The following is a 25,004-nucleotide window of genomic DNA, read 5'->3' on the forward strand; positions in this document are numbered from 1 at the left end:
AGTTTAGTGGGCACAAAGGCTGTTTATTGTTGAATGAACAAATATAATGTAATCAGTCTCATACAATTAGGAGGACACCAAGCCATGCTTGTTATAATTGGCATTGCCATAGCCAGGGGCTTATGTGACCTCAAGTGATGACTGGCCTGAAGGGTAAGCCAGGAATATGTATCCTCTGGTCTACAGAGACTCACTAATCTAGCTGTAAGGCCTCAGGAGGTGTAAGGAGGTGTGCCAGGAATCAAATCACAGTGCTCAGGGAGGGCATGGTGGACTCAGTTGAATGTACTCAGTCTCCATTCAGTTCATCACTCTTCAGGGGTTTGAATCTGGAGCTGAGGATAACAGGAGGGTGGGAGGGGGCAAGGTGAAGAAGTAGGGCACTAGGAATGCATAACTAAAATGTCAGTGAAAAGGCATCCCCTAAGATGGGCATAATTCCTCTGGAGGCCAGGTTGAAGTAAGTCCCCAGCTTGTCTTGGATGGGCTTGAACTTTCATGTAGAGTCTTTAGTTACTGGTACTGAGCTACCCTAGACCAAAGACTGATGGTGCTGCTTGTTTCAAATACGGTTTTACCTCCACAGAGTTTAGACTGATGATTGGTTGTAATACGCCAAATACCAGGGTCATCTTTTCCCAGACATTTTTTAATGGCTAATTAAGTTTAAGAAGAAACTTATTCATTGGTATGCCAGAGAACACCCCTGACAACAATCATTTATCAGTAGAAAATGTTTTTTCCTTAAGATTCTAAAAGGAATAAGCTTCACTTTGCCGGTGTGTAAAAAGAGCTAAAGAATGAGAATTAAGGTCTTTGTTTCCTTGCTTGTTCTCTTGTTTTAGCCTATTACCAGTTGGTTGGTTTGGTTTGTGTGTAGTACAGGTGAGTTACAAGTTGATCATTCATGTTCACCAGTTGGTTTTCTCCCTCCCCCACATTTATGAATATTAGATATGAGTTCATGAGGTTAGGTAGACATGAACAACTGTATGTCTAACCTCATCCAATTATCTTGCAAATGAACACCACTAGCCACAAGGCAGACTAGATGGGGGGGGGGTCGATTTGCAGTGCAAATCTATCATCACTGCTGGTAAAGCAATTCCAAGCACATGTAACATGATTTTTCCATATGGGAGCAACATATTTCAAGGTTCTGTTAGAACCCAGTGCAATGCCAAAGGCTTCCAGGACACTTGATTCACCACTCTCTAAAACAAAGAAATGAACTATCAGGGAGGCTGACATTTGTTGATTTTGGTGATACTTTTGTTTATCATTTAAAGCACACCAAATTTTTAACAATCTGTTTTGCCAGAACAGATAAGAATCTAGAACTATAAATCTACTGCTGGCCATCGATGAAGACAGTCCTCTTTTTTACTTAATATCAGTATTTATTTTCTCCACTAGAACTGCTTAGCTTGGGTGAATTCTAGCTGATAATTTCAGAGGGGTGAAAAGCTAACTAGAACTGGGCATTTGGCCCAGATAAATCTGATTCCAGTACTATGAAAGAAGCAGCAAGGGAAATAGAAAGTCTTTGACAAAAATTGTTGATAATTGGCTAAGGACTGGGGAGGGAAACAGAAGACTTGGAGAGCTATTAATGTTATTCTAATGTAGAAGAAAGACACAAGGGAGGAATCAACACTATACAGATTAACAACTCTCTTTAATTCTAAGAAAAATTATATATTTATATAATATACATGTAAGAAAATTTTATGTATATATGAAATTTACATGTATACAAGAAATTTATATATATGTTGACTACAATAAAACTTCTGTTATCCAGAACTCTTAGCAAATAAGCCTTTCTGGAGACCTAAATTGCAGAGGCAAAATGGAAATCTAAAGTTTGAATTTTTGCTCTATGTGAACTTGGGCAGGTCACACATCAATCTACATTTTGGTGGCATCCTCCTGCCTCATCCAAAAATTGTAGGTAATGTGACCACTTATCCCACAGGGCTGTTATTAGGATTGAAACAGAGGCTTGTAAATCTGATTTCCTAGTCAAATAATAGACGTTTAAATACTGCTAAACATTTACCTATTTTTATACCAGTTAATTTTAGAATTTTAACAAATTTGTATATGAAGTTATATAAAATATTACATACCTTATCCTTAATCATATTTCAATCAACATAATGTCTTGATTACTCAGGTTATCATTGTTAATAGCCATTAATGGGTGAGGCAGCAGTAAAACAGCAATGCCTCAGCACTTGTTGAAATTGTTCCTACCTTCTAGGATTATGTAGAAAAATAAGGTGAATATCCAAATAACTATAAGATCTTCACCAATGAGTCCCTTTTATTCAAAAAGTTTCATAGATAAAGTAGAAAGAGTACTTTGCTGGGAACTAATTTACTGTCCTGTCACTAGAAAAGATTAGGACTGATCAGTCTGAGCAGAAGAGTGTCTATCTCAGTCGCTAAGAAGGTGAAGAAAGGAAGGAAGGAAAGAAGGAAGGGAAGGAAGGAAGGAAGGAAGAGAAGCAGCCAGGAGTAAAGTAACACCCCCTTATGGGAAACATGAATCTTGGCTTTTGTTTCTACTTTACTCCATTTATGAAATTAAATTAACATGGTTCGGGAAGATATAATAAGGTTTTAGATCCACACAGATCAAGAAATAGCAGCAACCTGAATTTAACCACTATCTTTTCTTCAACTATCAAATAGTATTTACAAGGCATGCACAGTGTTCCACTCAGAACTGGTAAAGATATGGTTATTTTACTCTAAGGGTTTACAGCCTGGAAACAAAAAGATATATTTTGAAATTTCTGAACTTTTAAAAAAATCTGTGGCATTATCATTAAGGATAGACGGTCTATTATACAGATGGAGAAACAGAGAAAAAAAGAATTGATGCCAGGGCCCTAGATCACAGAGGTAGTAACAGAATAAAAATAATTTCAGTCCCCTTCCTCTTATTTCAGTGCATTCTCATCAAATACACCATTTGGTCAATGGTGTCTTATTCTAAAGTAGTTCTGAATTATTCCCTAAATATAAAACGGCACAAATTAGAAAAGTTTAAGCAGTCATCCAAAGCATTTAAGGTACATAAAATCTTTGCCCATGAAAACACTGAAGTGACTCCATGTCGTGGTAAGTTATCAAATTATGGAAAGAACACTGCAGAGATTAAAATGTTGCATAAGAGAGAGAAAGCAGCATGAGTCAGGGGTTTGGGAAATATGAGTCAGACTAAAGGGAAGGAGCCAAAAACATAGAGAATGAGGGCCTAAGCAGGGACTTAATGGACACCAAAGAGATGTGGACACAGTTGCCTCCGATCGCTTTGAGAGAAAACCAAATATGCAGTTCCATAGATTGACAGTCTATGATAAAGTGTGATAGAGAGGCTAGGAGTAAGAACGGAGTAAAGATCAGCTGCATTATGTAAAGCAATCATGGTGCCAAAGTCAGCAAGAGAGAGAGACCTACAATAGTATAAATCACTAGAAGGGAGAGTGTGGGCACATTTTTGAAAAATGAGGGAATCACCAAATATTGCCATTAGCTATTCTTATTGCATTAGGATGATGAAATGTGAGTTGATTTATGTGTTGTGATATTTTAGGAAGCACATTCTATTATTCTGTACTTTGATAATGTTTACATTAGGCTGTGTCTACATAGTTCAGAGCTGCTTCCTGTGGTGTTTAATCCAAACTCTAATTCATCTTTAAGGCCTTGAATTTTGCTCATGATTTGAGCTACCATTTTATGAGCACATTAACCAGACTCTGCACCAGACTCCTCATACACAGCACCTCCAGCTGTGATGACTCCAGCTGTCTGCCATTCTTCTCATGTAAACTGCTTTTCTCTTTGCTTTCTAACGTGATCTGCCTTCTGCTTAGAAATAGCCTCCTATTTCTGCCAATCCATGTCCCTTATCTTCTTCAAAATGCAGCTGAAAACTCACCTCCTCAGGCCAGCCCTCCATGACCACCCATCTCTGATGCTGCCTTCTTCTCCTAACTTCTGCACTTCTCCACTCCGTTGTTTTACAGCTATTTCCATTTGCCAACATCTTGCTGATTTTGCTGTGTTTCCTACATCTTGCCTGTTACTCTGCCTTGTAAATGTTTAGTTCCATGAGATAAAACACTGATCCTACTTTCTTTAAACTCTAGGTATCAGTTCTTAGCAAACAATCATGATTCATTCATCCATCTATTGAACAAATATGTTTTGAAAACCCACCATGTTCCATGCACTCTGCAAGGTACTAGGAACACAGGAAAAAGTAATACTTTAGATCCTGTCCTCAAAGAGCTTGGGTTCAGGGCCCAGGGAATGTGTTAACTGACTGTCTGCCTAAAAAACGTAGTGAGTTTAACTGTCAAGGATAACTTACAGATACTTTAAAAAACAGAACAAAAACTCCACTCCCCAGACTACTATTTCCTAGATTTATCAGGAAAATCATGGCTGACCTGAGTAGTTTCCCTTATGAATAAAGCATTGCTTTTACCAGTACAGGTATTGCCACTACAGAGGACTTTCATAAACATACGTGGGAGAGCCAGGGCTTCTGGTGCATCTGCATAGAGATGGATATTCTTGCTTTGAGTTTCTAACATAGTAGTATATTTCAGTGATTCTTATCACGTTGAACTTTCTGGTATTTAAGACAAATAGCAATGCATACAAGTAGAAAAGACAAGCATAAAAGAGTTTCACAATGTAAGCTGATTCTTAAATGACTTCATATAGATGTGCAAATAGAAAAATAACAGGATCTCAAAGTACAACTTTCAAAATAATAAAATCGTGTTATTTATATAAACCGATACATTGATGGTATATCTGAAGCTAGTTCAAAGAAATCCAGTCTATCTCCAACACTAGATAACCTGCTAAGAGCAAAGAGGATAAATATTCTAAACTTAAGTCAGAGAATCCATAAATGAAAACGTAGTCAGTTCATTTACTAGCAGATCCAGCTCAAAGTGTATGATAAAGCATGCACTCAACTCCTTTGGAATAATTTCTTGAAGGGGGTTTCATGCAACTGTGTTTTATTGAATTTCAGGGAGGTTTCCCATCTGAAAGCACTAAAACTAAAAGTGAGTCCAGGTAAGTAGAAAGTGTGTTAAAAATATCGCCAGTCAATTCTAGGTGAGATGAATCCTGTTGCAGTTTTGTTTTTGATAGAGAAAGGAGAATATAGTGGCAGTAAAGATAGTAGTATTTTATTTGGTTTTTTGTTTGTTTTTATTAAATTACTTTAACTCACCTAATATTTTTGTTAAGTAATTCTCAGAAGGTAAACAGACCTGGTTCTTAAAAAAGGAATAGGTCCAGGGAGCACAACTTTTATGTTTAAAATCTATTTAATGATATATTAATTCCACTGCAATGTTAGCTTATTTATCAAAGAGGCTTAGAATTGAACGACATAAAAAGTAGGAAGGAAATCACATCAGGAATGTAATGGGGTGGAGGCCATTGGCAGAGGGATGTCTCAGAAAGAAAAGCCACAGTCGCTGGTGAGGCCTGCTTTAGAAAATGTAGCAGCCAGCCCGGGCCCTTGATCTTCTGCCAGCCTGTACTGAGGAAACTTGCCACATCTGAATCTCACACCGCTGTATCTTTCAGAGCTGTTATCACTGCAAATGTTGGCAAATGTTCTTGACATAAAACAATAGGAATTCTGCTGTCATTTCTGCATTAGCGAGTCATAAAGCTCTGAAGAAACCCCAGTAGAAATGTTTTCATCAAGTACATATGAGAAAATAATAAAAGACACAAAAAAAGCAGATAATTTCAAAGCAAGATTGCTGTATGTTTGCATAGTCCATAAAAAGGACAGTCATAATCACTGATTTGAAAATAATAAGAATAAAAAATTTCAAAACAAAAAATAAACAGTAACAAAAAAATTTGCTGAAACTTTAAAACCAGATTCTAAGAATTAGTTAAGTAGATGCTTTTATAGGTTATTATCCAATAAACAGCCATACATCCCTCGAGTATTCTTCATCACCCCTCCCTCTTTCTTTTGGAAAGAATTTCTCTTATCATTTCCACACCCATCTAACCAAAGCCGGTATTCGAGGACAACTCTCTTATAACCTGAACTTCCTACATTATTACACTGGGTAGTGTAAGCACAGCAATTATTTTTGGAAATAAAGAAAGATGAAAGGCAACACACCAAGGGCTACTCTCTCAGCTTCTTAAAGGGAAGGTAGGATTTAAGGAATAAATTCTAATTACTGATGGCTCATTTTGGTACTGAATTTTGACCCACTCTTTCTTCCTAAGCAAAGTCTACCACAGTGATGATCCAAGCACCCCTAAGCCTGTTTCAGTTTTTAGGCAAAATTTGTCATCTAGGAATTATAAATTTTAGATATTTTTTAGTGAAGCTTAGAGTCTTCAAGTTGTTGGAGAATGCCAAAATTTTATACTTCTTTCACCTGCTATTTGACCTCATAATATGAGAGATTAGAATGAATGCAAAGGTGATGTAGGTAAGGCAAAATTAAATTTCACTTATAAATTATTGTAATATGAATGTACACACACATTTACAGCACAGTTTGATTTCAAAGAAATTTGTTATAACAGGTTTGTATTATGACTGAGCATTTTGTACTTTTCTAGAATGATATTCTACCTACTCCTTAAGGTACATTTAGTAAATTATTCCCAGAAGTGAAATGCTTTGGGAAAATACGTATTTTAAACTACACCAGTCTCTCTCTCCTAGAGGAATATGATCAAACTGAATCCTTTTTATTTTGAAATTTGCAATGAAACGTTTATACATTCACGTTAAAGTTTACAAAAAAACAAATCAAAAAACCCCCACCAACAAGGAATGTGTAATATTAAAGTTTGATTTATACCCAGTTATTGGGCAGATTTTTAGAGACTTGTCACTAGAAATTATTTCGAATGCAATATTTTGGGTGGAAAAGCAAGTATCATATAATTCACTTACACTTTAAAACACAGAAAACAATACTGGATATTCTAATGGGCACATACCTGTATAATAAAAAGTATAAAGAACATCTCAGGGAAGGATTCACACCTACCAGGATGGTAGTAGGTGAGTGAGTACAGGTATGAGAATGGAAGAAAGCTTTAGTTATATCTCAAATGTTCCATTTCTTAACAAAACAAAGTGAGGTGAGGCACACATGGCAAAATGTTAGCATTTGTTAAATCTAAGTGGTACACACTGGCATCTATGAAATTATTTCCAAACATTTGAAATAATTTATTATTTTAAATATTTACAATATAAAAGTATTACAGAGTAAGATTTTAAAATAGAGTGAAAACTTGGTTTCTTTAAGAAAAATATGATGGCAAAATGGAGGAAATATCAACATCTTAGTAACTGACTCAAACTCTTTCTGTGCTGCATGTCTTTAACAGACATAGATGAGTGCACCGCAGGGACGCACAACTGTAGAGCTGACCAAGTGTGCATCAATCTTCGCGGTTCCTTCACCTGTCAGTGCCCTCCTGGGTATCAGAAGCGAGGAGAGCAGTGTGTAGGTAAGTACAACAGTGCACTAAACCAAGTCCTGTCTGGAGCATCTTTAACTGTTTAAACCTCAAGCATTCAGAACAAAGCACTCATCTTTGTTTGGAGAATGATAGTGCTGATTCTTTCATTGACTACCGATCCATTTTCCACATTAACAAGAACTAACCTTAAAGGTAGAGCATATTCTGGATATCAAAGTGCTATTTAAATGTTAAACTAAGCAAAAGCAGAAGTTTGAGGTATGAATGAGATCACAAAAGCAACCTGGAAAATCATTTTAAATTAGTTATTTGGTGCCCTAGCACTAAGACACTGATGGTTTCATTCACTGGTTTTAGCATAGCATAGCTTAGAGGGAAAATGGTGAGGTTCAAATTAGCTCCACCCCTTACTCACTTTGAGATCTTGGGCAAATACTCTATTTCGCTTTTTCCTTTTGTGCTATGGAGATCATACCAGCCTCTGTCTTAGGAGCTCACGTGTAAGAGTACTTAGAACAGAACCGGGTCCTGGGTTGAATAGCTGTGTGCTATCATTAAGTAATGAGTTAACAGACTTGTACTAAACATTTTCTATGTTGCAAAGGGGTGCAGTGCTAGGAATTCAACACACGTGCCCTACTTGAGAGCTCTACTTGAGCTCCCTGAGGGCAGGGGCCAGACCTGGTTTGTGTCACTGCTGTCTCTCCAGTCCCTGAAGAGTGCCCGCCAAGAAGATGGGCTATGCATGTTTTTTGAATGACTGGAAGAACACGGTATGCGGAGGCTGACTGGCAAATAACAAGTAAACTAAAAGTGTTCTGGGCTTAAGCTGGAGGCCCAGCACCAGGATGAAACTCTATAATTGACTCCCTCTGTCCATTGATTTAAATACCACGTCTTACCATAATGTCAGTGAAAAGTCTTTATTTTCCTTTAGGAACAGAGAATATGGGGACAGGCAACCCAGCATCGATTTTCTCCTGAGAATGTGAGCTATTGTCAGGGTATCAATACTGAGCTCCTGGTGGACCCTGGACCTGTTCTGCCTGCCATGGTGCTGTGCCTAGGTGCTGGGGCTAGTGTCCAGCCTCTGAGGAAGGACCAAGGTTTATAGTGGCTGAAGCTGTGACTGAGGAGAAAATTGTGTGGAAAACTCCACAGGCACCAAAGTTTTGCCCACTTTAGTAGTCAGGAAAATAAACGACTGAGGGTATAAAAAGTATAGAAAAAGAACTAACCCAGCCTACTATAGGAAGAATCAAAGTGAATAGAACATATGGTTAGAGCCCTTTATGATGTGGTAGGAGGAGATGTTCTTAAATTCAGATCCAATATCGTGGCTTCCCTGCTATTCCCCTACCCACAGAACCAATACTACATTCCCCAACAGAGCATATAAGGTCTTCCTCAATCTAATCCTTGCCCAGCTCTGTTGTACCAATATCCCTCTCCTGTCAAAAAAAACCTACACTCCAGCTTTGTCCTACTAATTATATTTCCCCAGTACACCACAGTGTCACACTTCAGTGCCTCTACATAAGCTCTTTCAGTACCAGAAACATGCATTCCTACAAACTCCTATTCAACTCTCAAATCCCAGGTCACTTTCTCTGGGAAGTCTTCCATGATCTACAGAAATATAATTTATCACTCCCTCCTCTATGCCAGTAATTCTCAATCTTTTCTATAAATTTCCAATCTGTTACAGATCAATACTTCTGTAAAGTACAGTTAAAATGTTGCAGTAACACCAAATTGCTATTCCTAAATACAGGCTCTCAATTTCTGTACTTATTCATTGCATACTGATCCAAATACTCTGTGGACCAGTAGTGGTCAGCAGGTCACCCCTTGAGTAGAATGGTGCTCCCTCTATCCCTTGTACACTTCTCTATTGTTGATCTTATCATTTCATGCAGTAATTTGTTTCCATTCAAGACAGGTGGAACATACATATGTCTTATCATCATTATAAACTTACATTGACAAACAACAATGCTAGCAAATAATAATGAATGTTTACTGGTTGAGAAGAGATGCATTGTTTATTCATCAGATATTTATTGAGGGCTGACTTTGTGCCAGGTTCTAAGTGCTGGGCCATTGTGGTAAACAGACTTTACAAGATCATGGCCTTCATAGAGCTATTAGAAAGTACCATTTATATAAATTAGCTATTGATATTGGCACTTGGCTATAATATTAGGTACTAGGAAGAACTGTGTTAAAATTGCTGTTAATTAGTATGAAGTTTCCATTCATTCAGCTAATATTTATTGAGCACCTACTAGGCCAGGCCCTGTGATAGGTCTCTTAATAAATCATACAGCAGTGAACAGACAAAAAATACTCTACTTCCACCTCAAAAGGATGAGACATGTCTTATTTGCCAAGCATTAGTGAGGGAGACACACAAGAAACAAAAAAATACATAACACAATGTTAAGGAGTGTCAATGGTTACAAAGAAATATAAAGCAGGATAATGGGATAGATGGGGCAGAAGAAAATATTTTATATGGATGGACAGAGATGGCCTCCCTGAGGTGACATTTGATCAGACACCTAATAAATTAGGAAGGAAGCCATGTGAATATCATTATTGTTTATTTCAAAATTCAAGTTAAATCAAATATATTTTGCAGCTTATTTTTAATAGCTCCCATTTATTTTCACCTGTTCTATGCAAGAAATTTTGCCTACATTATCTCATGTAATCCTCTCAACAATTCTACCACATTGTTGTATTATTACTAACAGAAGAGGAAGCTCTGAGAGGTTAAGACCAAGCTAGTAATGCCAGAACAAAGATTTAAACTCAGGTTACCTTGAGGTCACTTGAGCACACTGCCTCTCACACTTTTAGTTATTAAAATACCAGAAGAGTTCAGCATAAAGTTTTGTTTTCATTTTTTACCAGAAGATAGTGTTACTACATAGTATTATATTGATCTGCATAATTGTTATTTTAAATTACATATGCCATATTGGAGTTGTCACAAAGTGTAGAGTCATGAATTAATGAAATTTTATTATGCTTCTAAGATATTAATCCTACTCTGCAAGTTCTCAGTTGAGCATTTTATAGTTGGAAATATTTATACGAGAAGGACATGGGCTGGAACACTTCATCAAGTGTGTCAAGAGGTAACTTGTTTAGCATCCCATTCCTTCCACAGTGTTCTTTCATATGATTCTCACAAAAACTTCCTAAGATACACATAGCAAGCACTACTATACACGTTTTACAGAAGAAAAAAAACTAGATACCAAACATTAAAGTGACTTCACTAAGGTCACCAGCTGAGCAACAGCGCATACCTCCTTTTCTTAGTTTTATGCTACATACTCAATTCTTCCATAGTTCTTTTTTACTTCCGTCGTTATAAATAAGCTTTTAGATTCCCAACCTGACATTCTCATTTATATGTGAAATAATCTTAATTACTTTTCTCTCTTTAAAATCTCAACCCATCCAACTAGGTGTATGAATCCAGGTATATGAAGTCTTTGTTATTAACATCTGATTTAACTGCAGAATACAGACCAAAGTATATTTAAAGCACAGATACTCTACTTTAAAAAGAAAAGAAAAGAAAAAAGAAAAATAATTACTTTTAAATGAGGTCTCTAGATAGGTTTCCTAAATAATGCTCTGCTGAGAATTTGAGATTAGACAGCTTAATCATAGTCAATAATTTGGAAAGTCAGTAAGTTGGTTCTCTTTGTATGTGTGCTTGATAACCTAGATATAGATGAATGCACCATCCCTCCATATTGCCACCAACGATGCGTGAACACGCCAGGATCATTTTACTGCCAGTGCAATCCTGGGTTTCAGTTGGCGGCAAACAACTATACCTGTGTAGGTAAGTCTTCTGGGAACAGTCATCCTGAGTGATTTCTGTTTTCCCAACCCACATTGTAGTATTTCTAATTTTCTATGTTCTTGAGTGAACTGGTTTCTATCAACTTCCCTGCATAAAGCTGAAAAGACAAAAACCAATCTGCTTCTTAAAACACATCAAGATGTGCATGGAAACATTTTAAGCCTAGGCTTTAATTCTCCTCTGTGAATGTATCAAAAAAATAAAAATTAAAAACTACAGATCAACTGATATACACACACCAATTAGTCAACAGTACACAATATAAATGCTGAAGGTACCACAGGGGTTACTGCAAGTTCAAATACATAAGCTTTCTGCTGAAAGTGCATCTGATTTTTACATGCTTCTTCTACCCTTTCAGAATGCAATGTCATGGCACACAGTTTTAAGACTGGCATGACATGGAAAGAATCTAGTGCAGGAAAAATGCCTTTTCACAATATTTTCAGTGCCTCAGAGCATTGCAAAACTCTGTATGGGTCTCAAAGGCTTATGTTATAATTGTAATGGAATTTAACAGAACCCATTTAAAAAGTGATAAATAGCACAGATAAATCTTCACTACAGCATGCTGAGAGACCGTATCAGTATGTGTCTTATATCAATTATTTATAGACTTGGCATTTTGCATCTGAACAACAATAAAAGAAAATAGATACTGGAATGTATATTTATTAGAATCATTAAATTCTTTTGGAAAGATTCATCAAACACAGAACTGTCATTCCCAGAAAAAAAAATATTCTAGTATTTCTAAAAGAAGTGTATGACAGATGTTTGAAGTTGTTCCAACAAATATGAAACCTGAGTGGATGTTCTCCAACGAGCTTCTGCAGCTCAAAGAATTCAGCTAGGGAATTACTCACTTATCATCAGATGACATAGGTACAAAAGAGCAAGGCTGTGTTTAAAGACACAGATACATAAATGCATATAATCTTGCCTTTCAGACATAAATGAATGTGATGCCAGCAATCAGTGTGCTCAGCAATGCTACAACATTCTTGGTTCATTCATCTGTCAGTGTAATCAAGGATACGAGCTAAGCAGTGACAGGCTCAACTGTGAAGGTAAACTATTTTCCAAGTAACTTGTAGTAATAGTCCAATCCCTGTGATTGCTGTTGCTTTAGCTGAGTATGTACCTGTTTATAGAAATAAAATTTTATTGATGGAAATTCTGTTCTAAAATCCAGTTAATTTAGTTCAATTGTAACATTGGCTTTTTAGTATGTTATCAAGAAAAAGGAGAAGAAACACAATAACTGAAATATTAGATATAGGCTGGGTCTAGTAATTAGAAAGAGTGCTCAATATCTTGCTTCTCAGCTGTGATGCAACAGCCAGCAGCACTGGCACCTCCTGGGAGCCTGTGAGAACTACAGAATCTCAGGCCCTAGTCCTGACCTACTGAATCAGATTCTGCACCTAATGAGAATTCCAAGTGACTGCCTTGCATATTTAAGTTCAAAAATAGCTGATGCGTGTCAGGAACATTAGAATAGAAAGCAAGAGACCTGGTCCCTAGTCATTCCTGCCACTGTGTACTTAAGGTGCCTTGGTTTCACTTTCTACATGAGCAAAAAGAGGACCATTTAACTGGAGGGATGACCTTGAGAGTCCATTGCACGTGCACACTCCACCATGTAATTCAAAAGACGTAAGACATCCTGAAGGGTATGCCCTTAACACTTGATACTCCTGACTTCCTTGCAAACCCTCCCAGCTTTACTTGGGGCCAGAAAGATCATGTTCCACATAGAAAGGGCTCACATCATGCCACTGTGCTTAAAATGAAAAGGGACTGGCTCTGGACAGCTGCTTCTGGACTTCTGAGCAAACTATAGGGACAGTACCATTGAGAAATGCAAAGCATTCTTTCCCTGAAGGCCAGATGCTGCCAGGACATCACCTCTAGAAGCTAGCACAGGAATAGGACTTGGAGTTCAAAACTCAGATGAACTTGGAAGCAGAGCCACCCGATTTCTGAGAAGGCAAATATGAATCTGCATCATGGGTGGGTCTGCCAAGCCCAACATGAAGAGCATCAACCACGAGCCAATTCATTCAGTCTGCTCAGCTAGTATGGTTAGGTTCCAGGATTCACCAAACTGTCAGCAATATTTCAGTGAGACTGATGGTAAGAAAAATTCTTTGTACTATGAAGTTCTAGGGGAAATGAGCTGATATTGTTAGAATTTGCACTTGAGCTTCTTATAAAGTATTATATTTCTGTTTCAGAGTTTTCAGTGTTAAAAAGAAAATAACAAAACAGTGACATGTAAGTTTTCAACTCTGTCATTGCTCTTTTCTTGTTCAACAGACATTGATGAATGCAGAACCTCAAGCTACCTGTGTCAATATCAATGTGTCAATGAACCTGGGAAATTCTCGTGTATGTGCCCCCAGGGATACCAAGTGGTGAGAAGTAGAACATGCCAGGGTAAGTTTGTTGCTTTCATATCTGTTAAGTTTTAACCAGGAAAAGCAGGGAAGAAGTTACAGGATTCTCTACACAGACTTTCACTACTTGTACTTTGAATATAGCCTTTCTTTCCTTGTTCATCATGAGATATGCACGTCTCATAAAGAGGATATACAGTATTAAGAGTGACTTTCTTCAAAATTTAAAGTAATCACTTTCTTTTTAAAATTTAAATAATCTTAATAAAATATTGATATGCCTTCTATATAGCCTACATAATCTTTAATATATATTCTTCAATTATTCACCAGAAAAGACTCAATTATTAAAATATTTCCCCATGAGTTTGAGTGTAGAGCATAGGCTTATTGTGTGCTTGGCCACACCTCAAACTAACCTCAGTTCTCTAAAACACCAAGATTATAAATTGGGTAGAAGTTTAAGCACTGAGAAAATCAGCCTCATGTGTACTAAAATGTGCTTGAATTCTTTAGTGAAAAACTACTGATCCAAAAATAGCTAATGTCCTTGGGTCCAGTTTTTAAATAAACATTCAGGTGATCTTCACAGCTTCATGTAGGCAGAAGAAGCAGCTCTCTACAGAGGACAATTTTAGAGTTTCTTTGAAAGACTTGACAATAAGAACCCTCTTCTCCCTACTTCCAATGCTGCATGTAACTTAAAATTTCTTTAATAGTGAAAAGACTGCTCAAATAAAACTAAAACTGTACATAATCCTGGAAAAACTAGTACAAACACATATTTATATAAAGCAGTGAGAGTGTTAAAAGAATGATTGAACTTGAAGACACAAAATCTGTTTGAGTCCCAGCCCTACAACATTCTTTCTATACAATTTGAACAACAAATTATCAAATTTCTCTGAGCCTCAGCTTCCTCATTTGGAAAAGGGAGTTGAGGGAATGAAATGGAATAATAAAAAGAAAAATTATTTGTAAACTACAAAACCTGTACAATTCAAGATTTTTATGAAGTTTTCCGAGCAATATAAATGCCTAGTAGCAAATCTCCAAGGGAAGGAGACAATCAGGATTCTCAGTTTATATCATGATTTTACAGGAAAATATGAATTCACAGGAATATCCATGACCTGAGATTTTATAGTATGCATGTGGTCATTCAACTGGAATCCAACCACTAAGTATGAGCATAATCAGAATGTAGTTCATTGCACAATGAACATCTTTATACCCCTTTCCAGGTTACTAGAGACTCTGTAATGCTAATTGTGGAAAAACATTGCATTCCAATGGTTTTACTTTCTGAATCCTAATTGAGACTTTTAATTGAGAATATTACATGCAGGAAAATGTTAGCCAGTGGGATATCTTAACCAATTCCCCTGGAGTCCTTCAAACAAAAGACTATGTGTTTCTGATCATAAATGGATTTGATACTCAGCAAAGGCAGAAACAAATTAACGTTCAGTGGAATTTTCTCTGCTTATGCTATTTGCATGGAAACACTTATGTCTGTTATAATTAAAGGTGGAAATGGAATTGCAAATAGGGGATTCATCAGTGTTATATCTTGAAGATATGCAGCTTAGAATGTTTGGTTAAACCAAAATATTTTTTGTGAAAGAGACGTACCATTCTTTCCCCCAATGAAACCATGCCTTCCCAACTTTGTCCACAGACTAAAGTAAAACCAAAAGAGTCTGGATTCTTACCTTCCCCCAAAAGGTTTACTTTAGGTATAAAATAACTATTCTCATTTCCACAGTCTTGGGAAAATGAAAACTGTTTGGCAAGGGGTGGGGAGAGGGACAGCAGGGAGGGAAAGAAACAGAGGGAAGGGGAGAGAGAATACACAGACACACACTTATCAAATATTTTAATACTATTAATAATTTCTGAAAAACCTTCCAAATGATTAAGGAGTTGATTATGCTAGGCTCTAAATTACTGGAAGTAATAAATAAAATTATGACATAGTTTCCTTTGCTACTATTGAATTCCATATACAAAAAACAGTCTTTGTTTTCTCTGTAGCTAAACAGCATCTTTATTTTTCAAAAAAAAAAGTGAAAAATATTGAAAAGACAAGTCACTTGTGATTTCTTCTGAGGAATCTAAGTTCTTTCTTTAGCCATAGCCAGTCCAAAAGAAGATACTTCTTATAACTGACTCTTGGAAACTGCTTAGCTTTTCCAGTCTCCTCTTGGGTTCCAGATAGCTTTAGCCAGTTTGGAAACTAAAAGAAAATATTTTTTCTCCAAAGTCAAGAAATGGAATTATTCTCATTTAGAAGATGCAGTACCTTGCAGTGGAAAGATGCCTGTCACTAACTGTATGAATTTGGGTTCAGCCACTTAACCCTTATTTGTTTTTCCTTCCTGCCAAATAGAGATAATATTTTTCTCATCATCTCCACATGGTTTGTGTGAAGAGCAACTTAGTTCAATTTAATATTTCTTAGAAGCCAGGTTACCCCAGTACATTAATGCTAGGTGATAATGGAATAAAAAGATGTGCATGATAACCCTTAACCTCCAGGAGTTTACAAGCTAACAGAAGGATTGAGACAAACAAGCAGATTTCAATAATGCAAAGCAGAAAGCAATAAAGGCCCCAAAAGAGGAACATGAAGTATGAGAATTCAGAGAGAAGAAAGAGATCATATTGCAGCAACAAGACCATGCCTGGCTTGTAGCAAGGATTCAGTAAATTATTTATGGAATAAGTAAATTAGTGAATGAAAATATCTAATTGTGGGGAAGGAATGATTCAGAAAAGGCTTGTATTTGATAAACTCTAAATCACTATTCAAATGTAAAGGGAGACAGACACATATAGGGATGTGGATATTAATATAATTTTCATTGTTGTTGTAAATGTAGTGGTTCTCTAGTGAAACTGTTTTCTCAGATGTCACCAGGGAGCTCCTAATTCCCAAATCTAAAACCAGTCTTTGTCCAGCCTGGCCTTTCCACAACCCTCCTTCCTGGGACTCTCTCCCCTTTTCACTTCCTTGCACTGCATTTTCCTAGGTTGACTCTCACCGCTGACACCTGGTCTTTAAATAGCTATGCTCTATATGGTGGAACACTTCATAGCTTCACTTCTTGTGCTGTGAACATCTTCCTCTGGATGGTGTAATCCACTCCCAAAGCATCTCTATCCAGGAGCATGCTACTGCTTACTGCAGCCACAGCTCTAGCCTGTCCCTCTCTCCCAAGTTCCTGAGCCTGATGATAAACTTCCATCTCCATAGTTTTTGTTTGCTGCTTTCTCAGCCTGAAAGGCCCTCCCCACTCCAATCAGGAAAATTCCATCTAACCATCACCCTTTTCAATGTCACACTGAGATGGCTCCTCCTTCCTTCAGCCTTCCCTACTCCCTCAGAGGGAAAGAAGTGCTGTTTTTCACTTTTATATAAGCAGAGTCAATGGTTAGCATTTGGCTTTGAATTCAGCAGATGAACAATAGGTGCTTGATAAAATACCATGAAATGACACATATTAATCTGTCAAGAATGTCTCCACTACATCTGTCCTGAATTAAATGCAATGAACTCAGGTCCCACCCAGTCTTGTGCCTAAAAGCAAATTAAACAAAGTCCAGATTCTCCCTCACTTCCTTCCTTGCAAACTGGAATCTGCCACTTATACAAGTTACTTAGATCAGTAAACTCTTCAACTCTACGTCCCTACAGATATAAATGAGTGTGAGACCACAAATGAATGTCGGGAAGACGAAATGTGCTGGAATTATCATGGTGGCTTCCGTTGTTACCCACGAAATCCTTGTCAAGATCCCTATGTTCTAACATCAGAGAAGTAAGAAAAATCAGAATTTTTGCTTTTGAAACTGAGAATCTTCTGGTTTTACCAAGCCTAACTGGTGAATCCTTTTGTCTCTGCAGCCGATGTGTTTGCCCAGTCTCAAATGCAATGTGCCGAGAACTTCCCCAATCCATAGTCTACAAATATATGAGCATTCGATCTGATAGGTCTGTGCCATCAGACATCTTTCAGATACAGGCCACAACCATTTATGCCAACACTATCAATACTTTTCGGATTAAATCTGGAAATGAAAATGGAGAGTTCTACCTAAGAGTAAGTATCCTAAGGGCAACCTTAGTTGTTGAGAAAGGATCAAGTTTGTTGTTGTTTGGAAATAATTCACATAGAAAGAAAGCTAGCGTTTAAAGAGTTTATGTGCAGGCATCATGTAAGGCCTTCCTGTGTCTCATTTAATTCTTCCGGTAATACTTGGTCAGATAGATATTAATATTTATTTCCTTATTTTACAGAAGAGAAAAGTGAGATTCAAGGAGATTAAGTAGCTTCTCTAAAGTCACTCAGATAAAGGTGACAGACTAATGGAGTTGTATGTGACCACTAACACACAAGCCTACACACACACACACACACACACAACCCCCCTACAAACAGATATACACAAATCAGTAATATATAATTGTATGTCGATACAATAATTCCTGGACAGCTTTTCAAAAACCTTGAATTCCTTATCGTGACATTTGCAAGACTATTTATATTTGCACCAAAGCTAAGACCTATAAATATCTGAGAAGTGACCCCCACCCCCTGTACCACAAGCTATTCTTACAAATTTCCAGGCAGGCAATGTGAGGCCACCTTTATATTTTGCCTTTCTTTCATTGCCTATGATGAAGTCTTTCTCTGAATTCTGCCTTTTCTCTCTTCACAGTGTCTCCTGGGTTATCTTTGCTTCCTTATGCCCTGACTCTTTTCCTTTAAATTGACTCAGCACCTCTCTAAATCCTCCAAGGGCTTCCTTCCCAGCATATCTGCCTGACTCCAGTGCCTCAGACATCCAGTCCTCCCTGCAGAATCTTAGCAAGTTCATTTTAGGTTAAAATTCTGACATATTTAAAATACCGCTCACCACTTCATGTGAAAATGATGGCATCCCACCAAGCAGTTTGCAGGGTTACGGTAACTGTTTCATGCTAAGGATGTTATTCATCCAGTTACAATTTTTTCAAAACTCCTTTGGGCACTCTTCATTTTTTAATCAGATTTTAAGGTCAATATTTCATTTTGAGAATATGAAAAGTAAATTGAGAAATTCATCCTTGTGGTAAAGTTTACAGATTTTTACTGTTTACACGTTTATCCTGTTCTTTGATATATTAAGTTCCCTTCCAGCTCCAGAATTATGGGATTCTGTTTCTTTGCCAGTAAATTAGAAATGATTAATTTCTCATGACCAACTTCTAAAGAGAAAAACTCAACCCAAAATATAATCCATTACTACTCTTTTTTCTAAAAACTAAAAATAAACTTCTTCAACATTTGATGCTTTGAATTTGAGATACACTACATACTTGTAAGACTCTTTAAATGAATTTCACACAGTTCAGATAATAACAAGTTAATCATTTTAGCACAAAAAAAAAAAACCCATTATTTGTAACCCATGGCAATAAAATAGGTTCATCTCAAAATCTTCTTTAAAAATAATTTTCCATTTTGAACTCTTAGCCATAATTTAAGAAAATAAAATTTCCCAGCATAATCAACAAATAGTTAAGCAAAGTTGCTATGTGGGTTTTTTTTTTTGCAATCAACATGGCACTTTAAAAGTTTTATGATTCATATCAGTGTATAGACTTGATGTTTTCAAATATAAACAGTGTTTTTCTCAAGTAAAATCCTTTTTTACGAATGGTATAAAATGTTGCCCATTTTTTGTTGGTTTTTTGTTTTTGTTTTTGTTTGTGGGGAGAGGTAATTAGGTTTATTTATTTACATATTTATTTTAATGGAGGTACTGGGGATTGAACCCAGGACCTCATGCCTGCTTAGCATGCACACTATCACTGAGCTATTACCTCCTCTGAACGTTGCCAATTTTGATAACCCCAGTGTTAAATACTATTTGAAACAAAAAAATATTTAAAATAAAAAGACATTTCAAGACTATTTCTTATCACATAATTTAGAAAGTAATTGGATCAAATCCTACAAAACCTCTTCACTGAAATTCCACTTGTGCAGAGGGCATTTAATCATAAGACTCAATCAGCAGGCCTTAATTAAGCATCCATTATATGCTCAGCTCCATGCTAGGTGCATGTAATACACAGTTCCTTACTTCATAGAGCTTTAAATATTACTTTGTGGCATAGTTAACATCTATGAAAAAAGGAGACAAGGTTGTGTTTAATTCCATGGTCCAAGACATCAAAGAATTAATGTGGGCTGGAATAGTCAAAGAATGTTTCTTGAATGTTCATGAGACTGAAACTTGGGATATAGGATTTTATTTACATTCCTTTTGAGAGAATACTGAGAAAATCTTCTTCCCTAGAAAAGGGGACATATTGTAAAGAAGTAGTACATGAAATTGAAGGTAGAATACCATCTTCCATCCATACTGACCAATATTTATCCTCCCTTACTGAGCCTTATTTTTTTTCATCATCCTTATCACCACCTTGCATAGTTTTCATTTGTCCGTGTTGCCTACTAGAGTGTGAGTGCAATGAGAGCAGAGATATTACCTGTCTGTTCACTCTCATATGCACAGCACATGGAATGAATGGTGCCTGGCACATTACAGTTACTCAAAAAATATTTTTAAATGAATGAATTAATTCAGTCAACATCTTCAAGGTATCAGTGTTACCTATAAGAGGCAAGCACCATGCTAGGTCCTAGAGACACAGCAGCGAATAAAACCAAGCCAATTCCGGCCCCAATGGAGCTTATAGTCAAGACATTGAACAACTGTTCACAAGTATGCTGAATGTTACAACCGAGCATTGCAAATTGCTCACGAGCACACAACAACCCCTAACCAAGACAGCAATAGTCTGGGAGCTTCCTGGAGGAAGTAGATCTAAACTGAAGACTAGCAATTAGGGACTAGCAAATGGAATAAAAAGCCGACCAGTTGATCTGGAACTCCAGTGCTACAGGCAGAGTGGCTGGAGAGGAGCCTGTAGAGATGAGCAGGGCCTAGATCACACAGTGCCTGACAGACAATATTAAAGGTTTCAAGTAGAGGAGTTGCTAGCAGATTTCCATGTTAAAAAGACACCTGGCTACACTGTAGAGTCTGGGTTGGAGTGGAGCAAGAATGGAAATGGAGAGACTAGTAAGTAGTTCAAGAGATGGAGGACTAAGGTGGTAGCAGTGAGTCCAAAAGAAGTGGACAGATTTATGAAGATACAGGAAGAACTACATGACTTAGTAACCCATTTGCTGTGGGGAGGTGGAGGAAAAGGAAGCACCAAACATAACTTCCAAGTTTCTGTCTTGAGCAACAGTAAATGGTAATGCCATTTCTGAGATAAGGAAGAAGGAGCCAGTGTAAAGAGGAAGGTGAGGAGTTCAGTTTGGACATGTGGAGTCCTGGTCACCATGAGCCATCCAAGTAAAGGTGAATAGAGAATTGAATATGTGGGCTTTGAAGTCACTGGCAAATACGTGATAATCGAAGCTATGGTTATGAATGAAACCACTCAAAGAGAGTGTGTAGGGAGTGCGTGAGATCACTTAGAAGAGAAGAGGACATGGGATAGGGAAGGTTTAGATTTTGAAAAGTTTTCCTCTCTGCAACCTGATCTGGGCACTATCATAGTCGTCCAGTATCTTAGCCTACAATTCCCTGGCCATCTCATCCCCCATGACCTTCAGCTTTATGTCACTCTGCTGCCAACCACACGACCACATGCTGGACTTTGTTATCATGCAGCAGAGTTCCACATCAGAATCTTAGTCTCCCATGACCCCCTCAGTGACTGATTCTCTTTCCTCTCTCTCATGCCCTCACTCCCATTCTATCTGCTCTTCACCCTCAAAGTGATGCTAGTCCCCTGACCCTTCACCTCCCACTTTCTTCCAGTTTGTCAACTTCTTGGTGGAGCCTTAAACTATCCTGTTACAAACACCTCATCTCCCTGTCCAGCAACCCTAGATCAATCACATAATCCATATCTACTTTCATACCCAGCTTGTCAGCATGGATTGGTAATACTATAAGTCTCCAACTTCAGATGTGTCCTCAGTATGCTACACAATCCTATTACTTTCTTTTATTTCTTCTCTTCAGCCCCTGATTGCAAATGTCCCCATACTCTTTAAGTCCTTATACCCTTCATTTTCAGGGGGTGACCTCACCTCCAACTCTTCTGAAACCACTGAAACCAACATGTATGAATTACCTGAATTTCCCATCCCATCCCTCACAAACTTGAGTCCATGTGTCCCTCTTCTAACCTTCTCCCTTGAGTTTTCCAAAGACGAGGTTTCATGTCTATCAATCAAGACCAACCCACCACCTGTATTCTTCATTCTGTTTCCTCTGGAAACTTGTTCTTTCAAACACTCATTTACCTCCTACATATTCAACTTGTTTCTCCCTCTGGATGTTGCCTCCTCTCTCTCTCTCCCCTCCCTTCTTAGTCATGGGTTCTTAAAGCACAGTCTGCAATCACACTCTCTACTTTCTCACTTCCAAGTCACTCTTCTAGCTCCTGTTCCCACTACCCTACCGAAGTTGCTCTAGAAAAAAGCCACCAACAACATGCATACTGCTAAATCCAGAGGCATTTTTCAGTTCTAGTCACCCTCATCCTCCCCTGCTCTATTGGACTCTGCTTGCCATTCATCTGTTTCTCACTTAATTATGTATTTCTTCTCAGCTTCCTTCAGTGGCCTTCTCTTCTGCCCACTCCTTAAATGTCGGCCTCTCCTAGACCAAATCTTATGACATATATATCTCTCCCTTCTCCTAATCCACTGTTTCTATCCTTTCCCTCCTCTTGGCATTCAGATACACATCTACTTGCCTGCCTGCCCAAAATCATCTCCCTGCAGTCTCCAGCACCCATCACATTGTTCATCAAAATGAAACTGCACCCAGTTCTTCTGAAGGCACTTCTTTACAAAACTTCCATTTATCCCGAGTGACTCTCCTCAGGCATTCAGAAGCCTTCCATCAATGCTTCAAAATCCTTCCTCTTTTTCCCTGTGTGTACACCTCTATGTGTCTTCATATATACCCTTCATATCCCCATATATCTCAATACTTGCCACATTCTATCGAAATTAACTACTTAATTGTCTCTTCACCTATTCGAATGTTAACAGATCCACAATGTTGAGATGTGAAAGATGACAATTTTGTTTATCAGTTCAAAAATTCTCAGATTCTGATGTGAACTCCAGTCTCCATTAAGACTAGGACGACTTGATAAAAATGAAGAGAAACATTAACAGAGAGGGATGAAGAGAAAACAAAGAACTATCATAAAAGCAGGTCTCTGTAACTAGAACTAATGACTATGTGTGGACAAGGGGTAAGATCCAAGAAGGATTGAAGCCAAGAAGGAACTAAGTAGTGACTTCTATCCTACCCTCAAAATTCTTTCCCTAATTCTTATAGGAAGTGTATTCTCAAATAATAGAAATTTCAATACAAGAAAAATTACTCTCTTCATCCCTCTTTTTTCTTTTATTTTAGCAAACAAGTCCTGTAAGTGCAATGCTTGTGCTGGTGAAGTCGCTATCAGGACCAAGAGAATATATAGTGGACCTGGAGATGCTGACAGTCAACAGTATAGGAACTTTCCGCACCAGCTCAGTGTTAAGATTGACAATAATAGTGGGGCCATTTTCATTTTAGTCCTTTAAAAGAGTCCGCTATAGGCATTTAAATCAGCCAAAGAATATTGTTATCTTAAAGCACTATTTTATTTATAGACATATCTAGTACATCTACATCTATATACTGTACACTCAACAATAATTCAAACAATTACACCATGGTATAAAGTGGGCATTTAATCTGTAAAGATTCAAAGTTTGTCTTTATTACTGTATGTAAATTAGACATTAATCCACTAAACTGGTCTTCTTCAAGAGAGCTAAGCATACTCTATCTGGTGAAACTTGGATTCTTTTCTGTAAAAGTGGGACCAAGAAATGATTATCTTCTGTGATGACAGTCTCATAAGGAGGCAGTCATCATAACATTGAACAGCATGCAAGTTCAAGAATGAGTTTTTTAACTGCTTTGTAAGAAAATGGAAAAAGTCAATAAAGATATATTTCTTTAGAAAATGAGGATCTATCATACTTGTGTTGGCTTTTGTTTTCATGATAAGTCTAAATGTGGTTGTTTATTACATAGTAATAAATCATTATTGCATAATATACTGGTTTCTATAAGATATTTAAAATTTTGTCAAAAAATTTTTGTTATGAATATAAAAAAATACTAAGCGAAATTCCCAAAATGAATAAAAATTACTATATTGAGAAAAGTATTATATTGAGAATTCTATGGGGAAGAGATGAGAAAACAAAATTTTCTAAACCACTTTAGCGTTTACCTGAAGAGGCAAACTCAGTGTACTAGTCAGTTTGAGTTGCTATAACAAAATATTATATACTGGGTGGCTTATAAACAACAGAAATATATTTCTCACAGTCTGGGGGCTGGAAGTCCAAGATCAGGGTGCCAGCATGGTCAGGTTCTGATGACAGCCCTCTTCTAGGTTGTAGACTCATATCCTTACACACAGAAAGAGAGCAAGAGAGGTTTCTGGGGTTCCTTTTATAAAAGCTCTAATCCCATTCATGAGGGCTCCACCCTCATGACCTAGTTACTTCCCCAAGGCCTCAGCTTCTAATAGCATCACACTGGAAGTTAGGATTTCAACATATGAATTTTGGGAGAACACATTCAGTCCATGATACTCAATAAATGTAATAGGATTCCTGAATTCAGGATTTCCACAGAATACAGAGCAAAATGAAGAAATTATTTTTCTGAGGAACTTTTAATTTTTTAATAAAATTAAAACCCTAAAACTTCAGTAACTTATAACTAAAATTTATCATCTTTATATGTGATACTCACAGAGAAAGGAAATGGTGATGATTCTTATTCTTGGCATCCAGAGTGATAATGAACTAAAGCAAATTATCCTCCCTCCTCATTCTATGAAAAGGTTTTATGTCTTATTTGTTTAAAATGTTACTGCTTCCCTTTGATGTATTATATTTTTAAACTGAAATAAATATTCTTTTAGAGGATCACCCAATCTTTGGATTTTTTTTAGTGTAGCCAATAACAGCCAATATAATTTTTGTGTCTGGGAAAAAAATTAGTTATAGCTGCCAGAGCAAGAACAACTA

The 25,004-nt window shown here is 37.2% G+C and overlaps 1 protein-coding gene across 3 annotated transcripts in view; it reads left to right on the plus strand.

The window, feature by feature from the left end:
• EFEMP1 (EGF containing fibulin extracellular matrix protein 1) overlaps nt 1-23,928 on the plus strand; it is a 59,031-nt gene extending 35,103 nt beyond the window's left edge. For all 3 annotated transcript variants that reach the window (XM_031467072.2, XM_010989752.3, XM_064494476.1), the window contains exons 5-11: nt 7,429-7,551; nt 11,273-11,392; nt 12,364-12,483; nt 13,736-13,855; nt 17,516-17,639; nt 17,726-17,921; nt 23,326-23,928. In XM_031467072.2, coding sequence (XP_031322932.1) covers nt 7,429-7,551; nt 11,273-11,392; nt 12,364-12,483; nt 13,736-13,855; nt 17,516-17,639; nt 17,726-17,921; nt 23,326-23,487 — 965 coding nt within the window. In that variant the 3' untranslated portion in view covers nt 23,488-23,928. The remainder of the gene's footprint in view (nt 1-7,428; nt 7,552-11,272; nt 11,393-12,363; nt 12,484-13,735; nt 13,856-17,515; nt 17,640-17,725; nt 17,922-23,325) is intronic.
• The last annotated feature ends 1,076 nt before the right edge of the window (nt 23,929-25,004 follow it).

This window comes from Camelus dromedarius, chromosome 15 (genome assembly GCF_036321535.1).
Source record: "Camelus dromedarius isolate mCamDro1 chromosome 15, mCamDro1.pat, whole genome shotgun sequence".
In the NCBI taxonomy this organism is placed as follows: Eukaryota; Metazoa; Chordata; class Mammalia; order Artiodactyla; family Camelidae; genus Camelus; species Camelus dromedarius.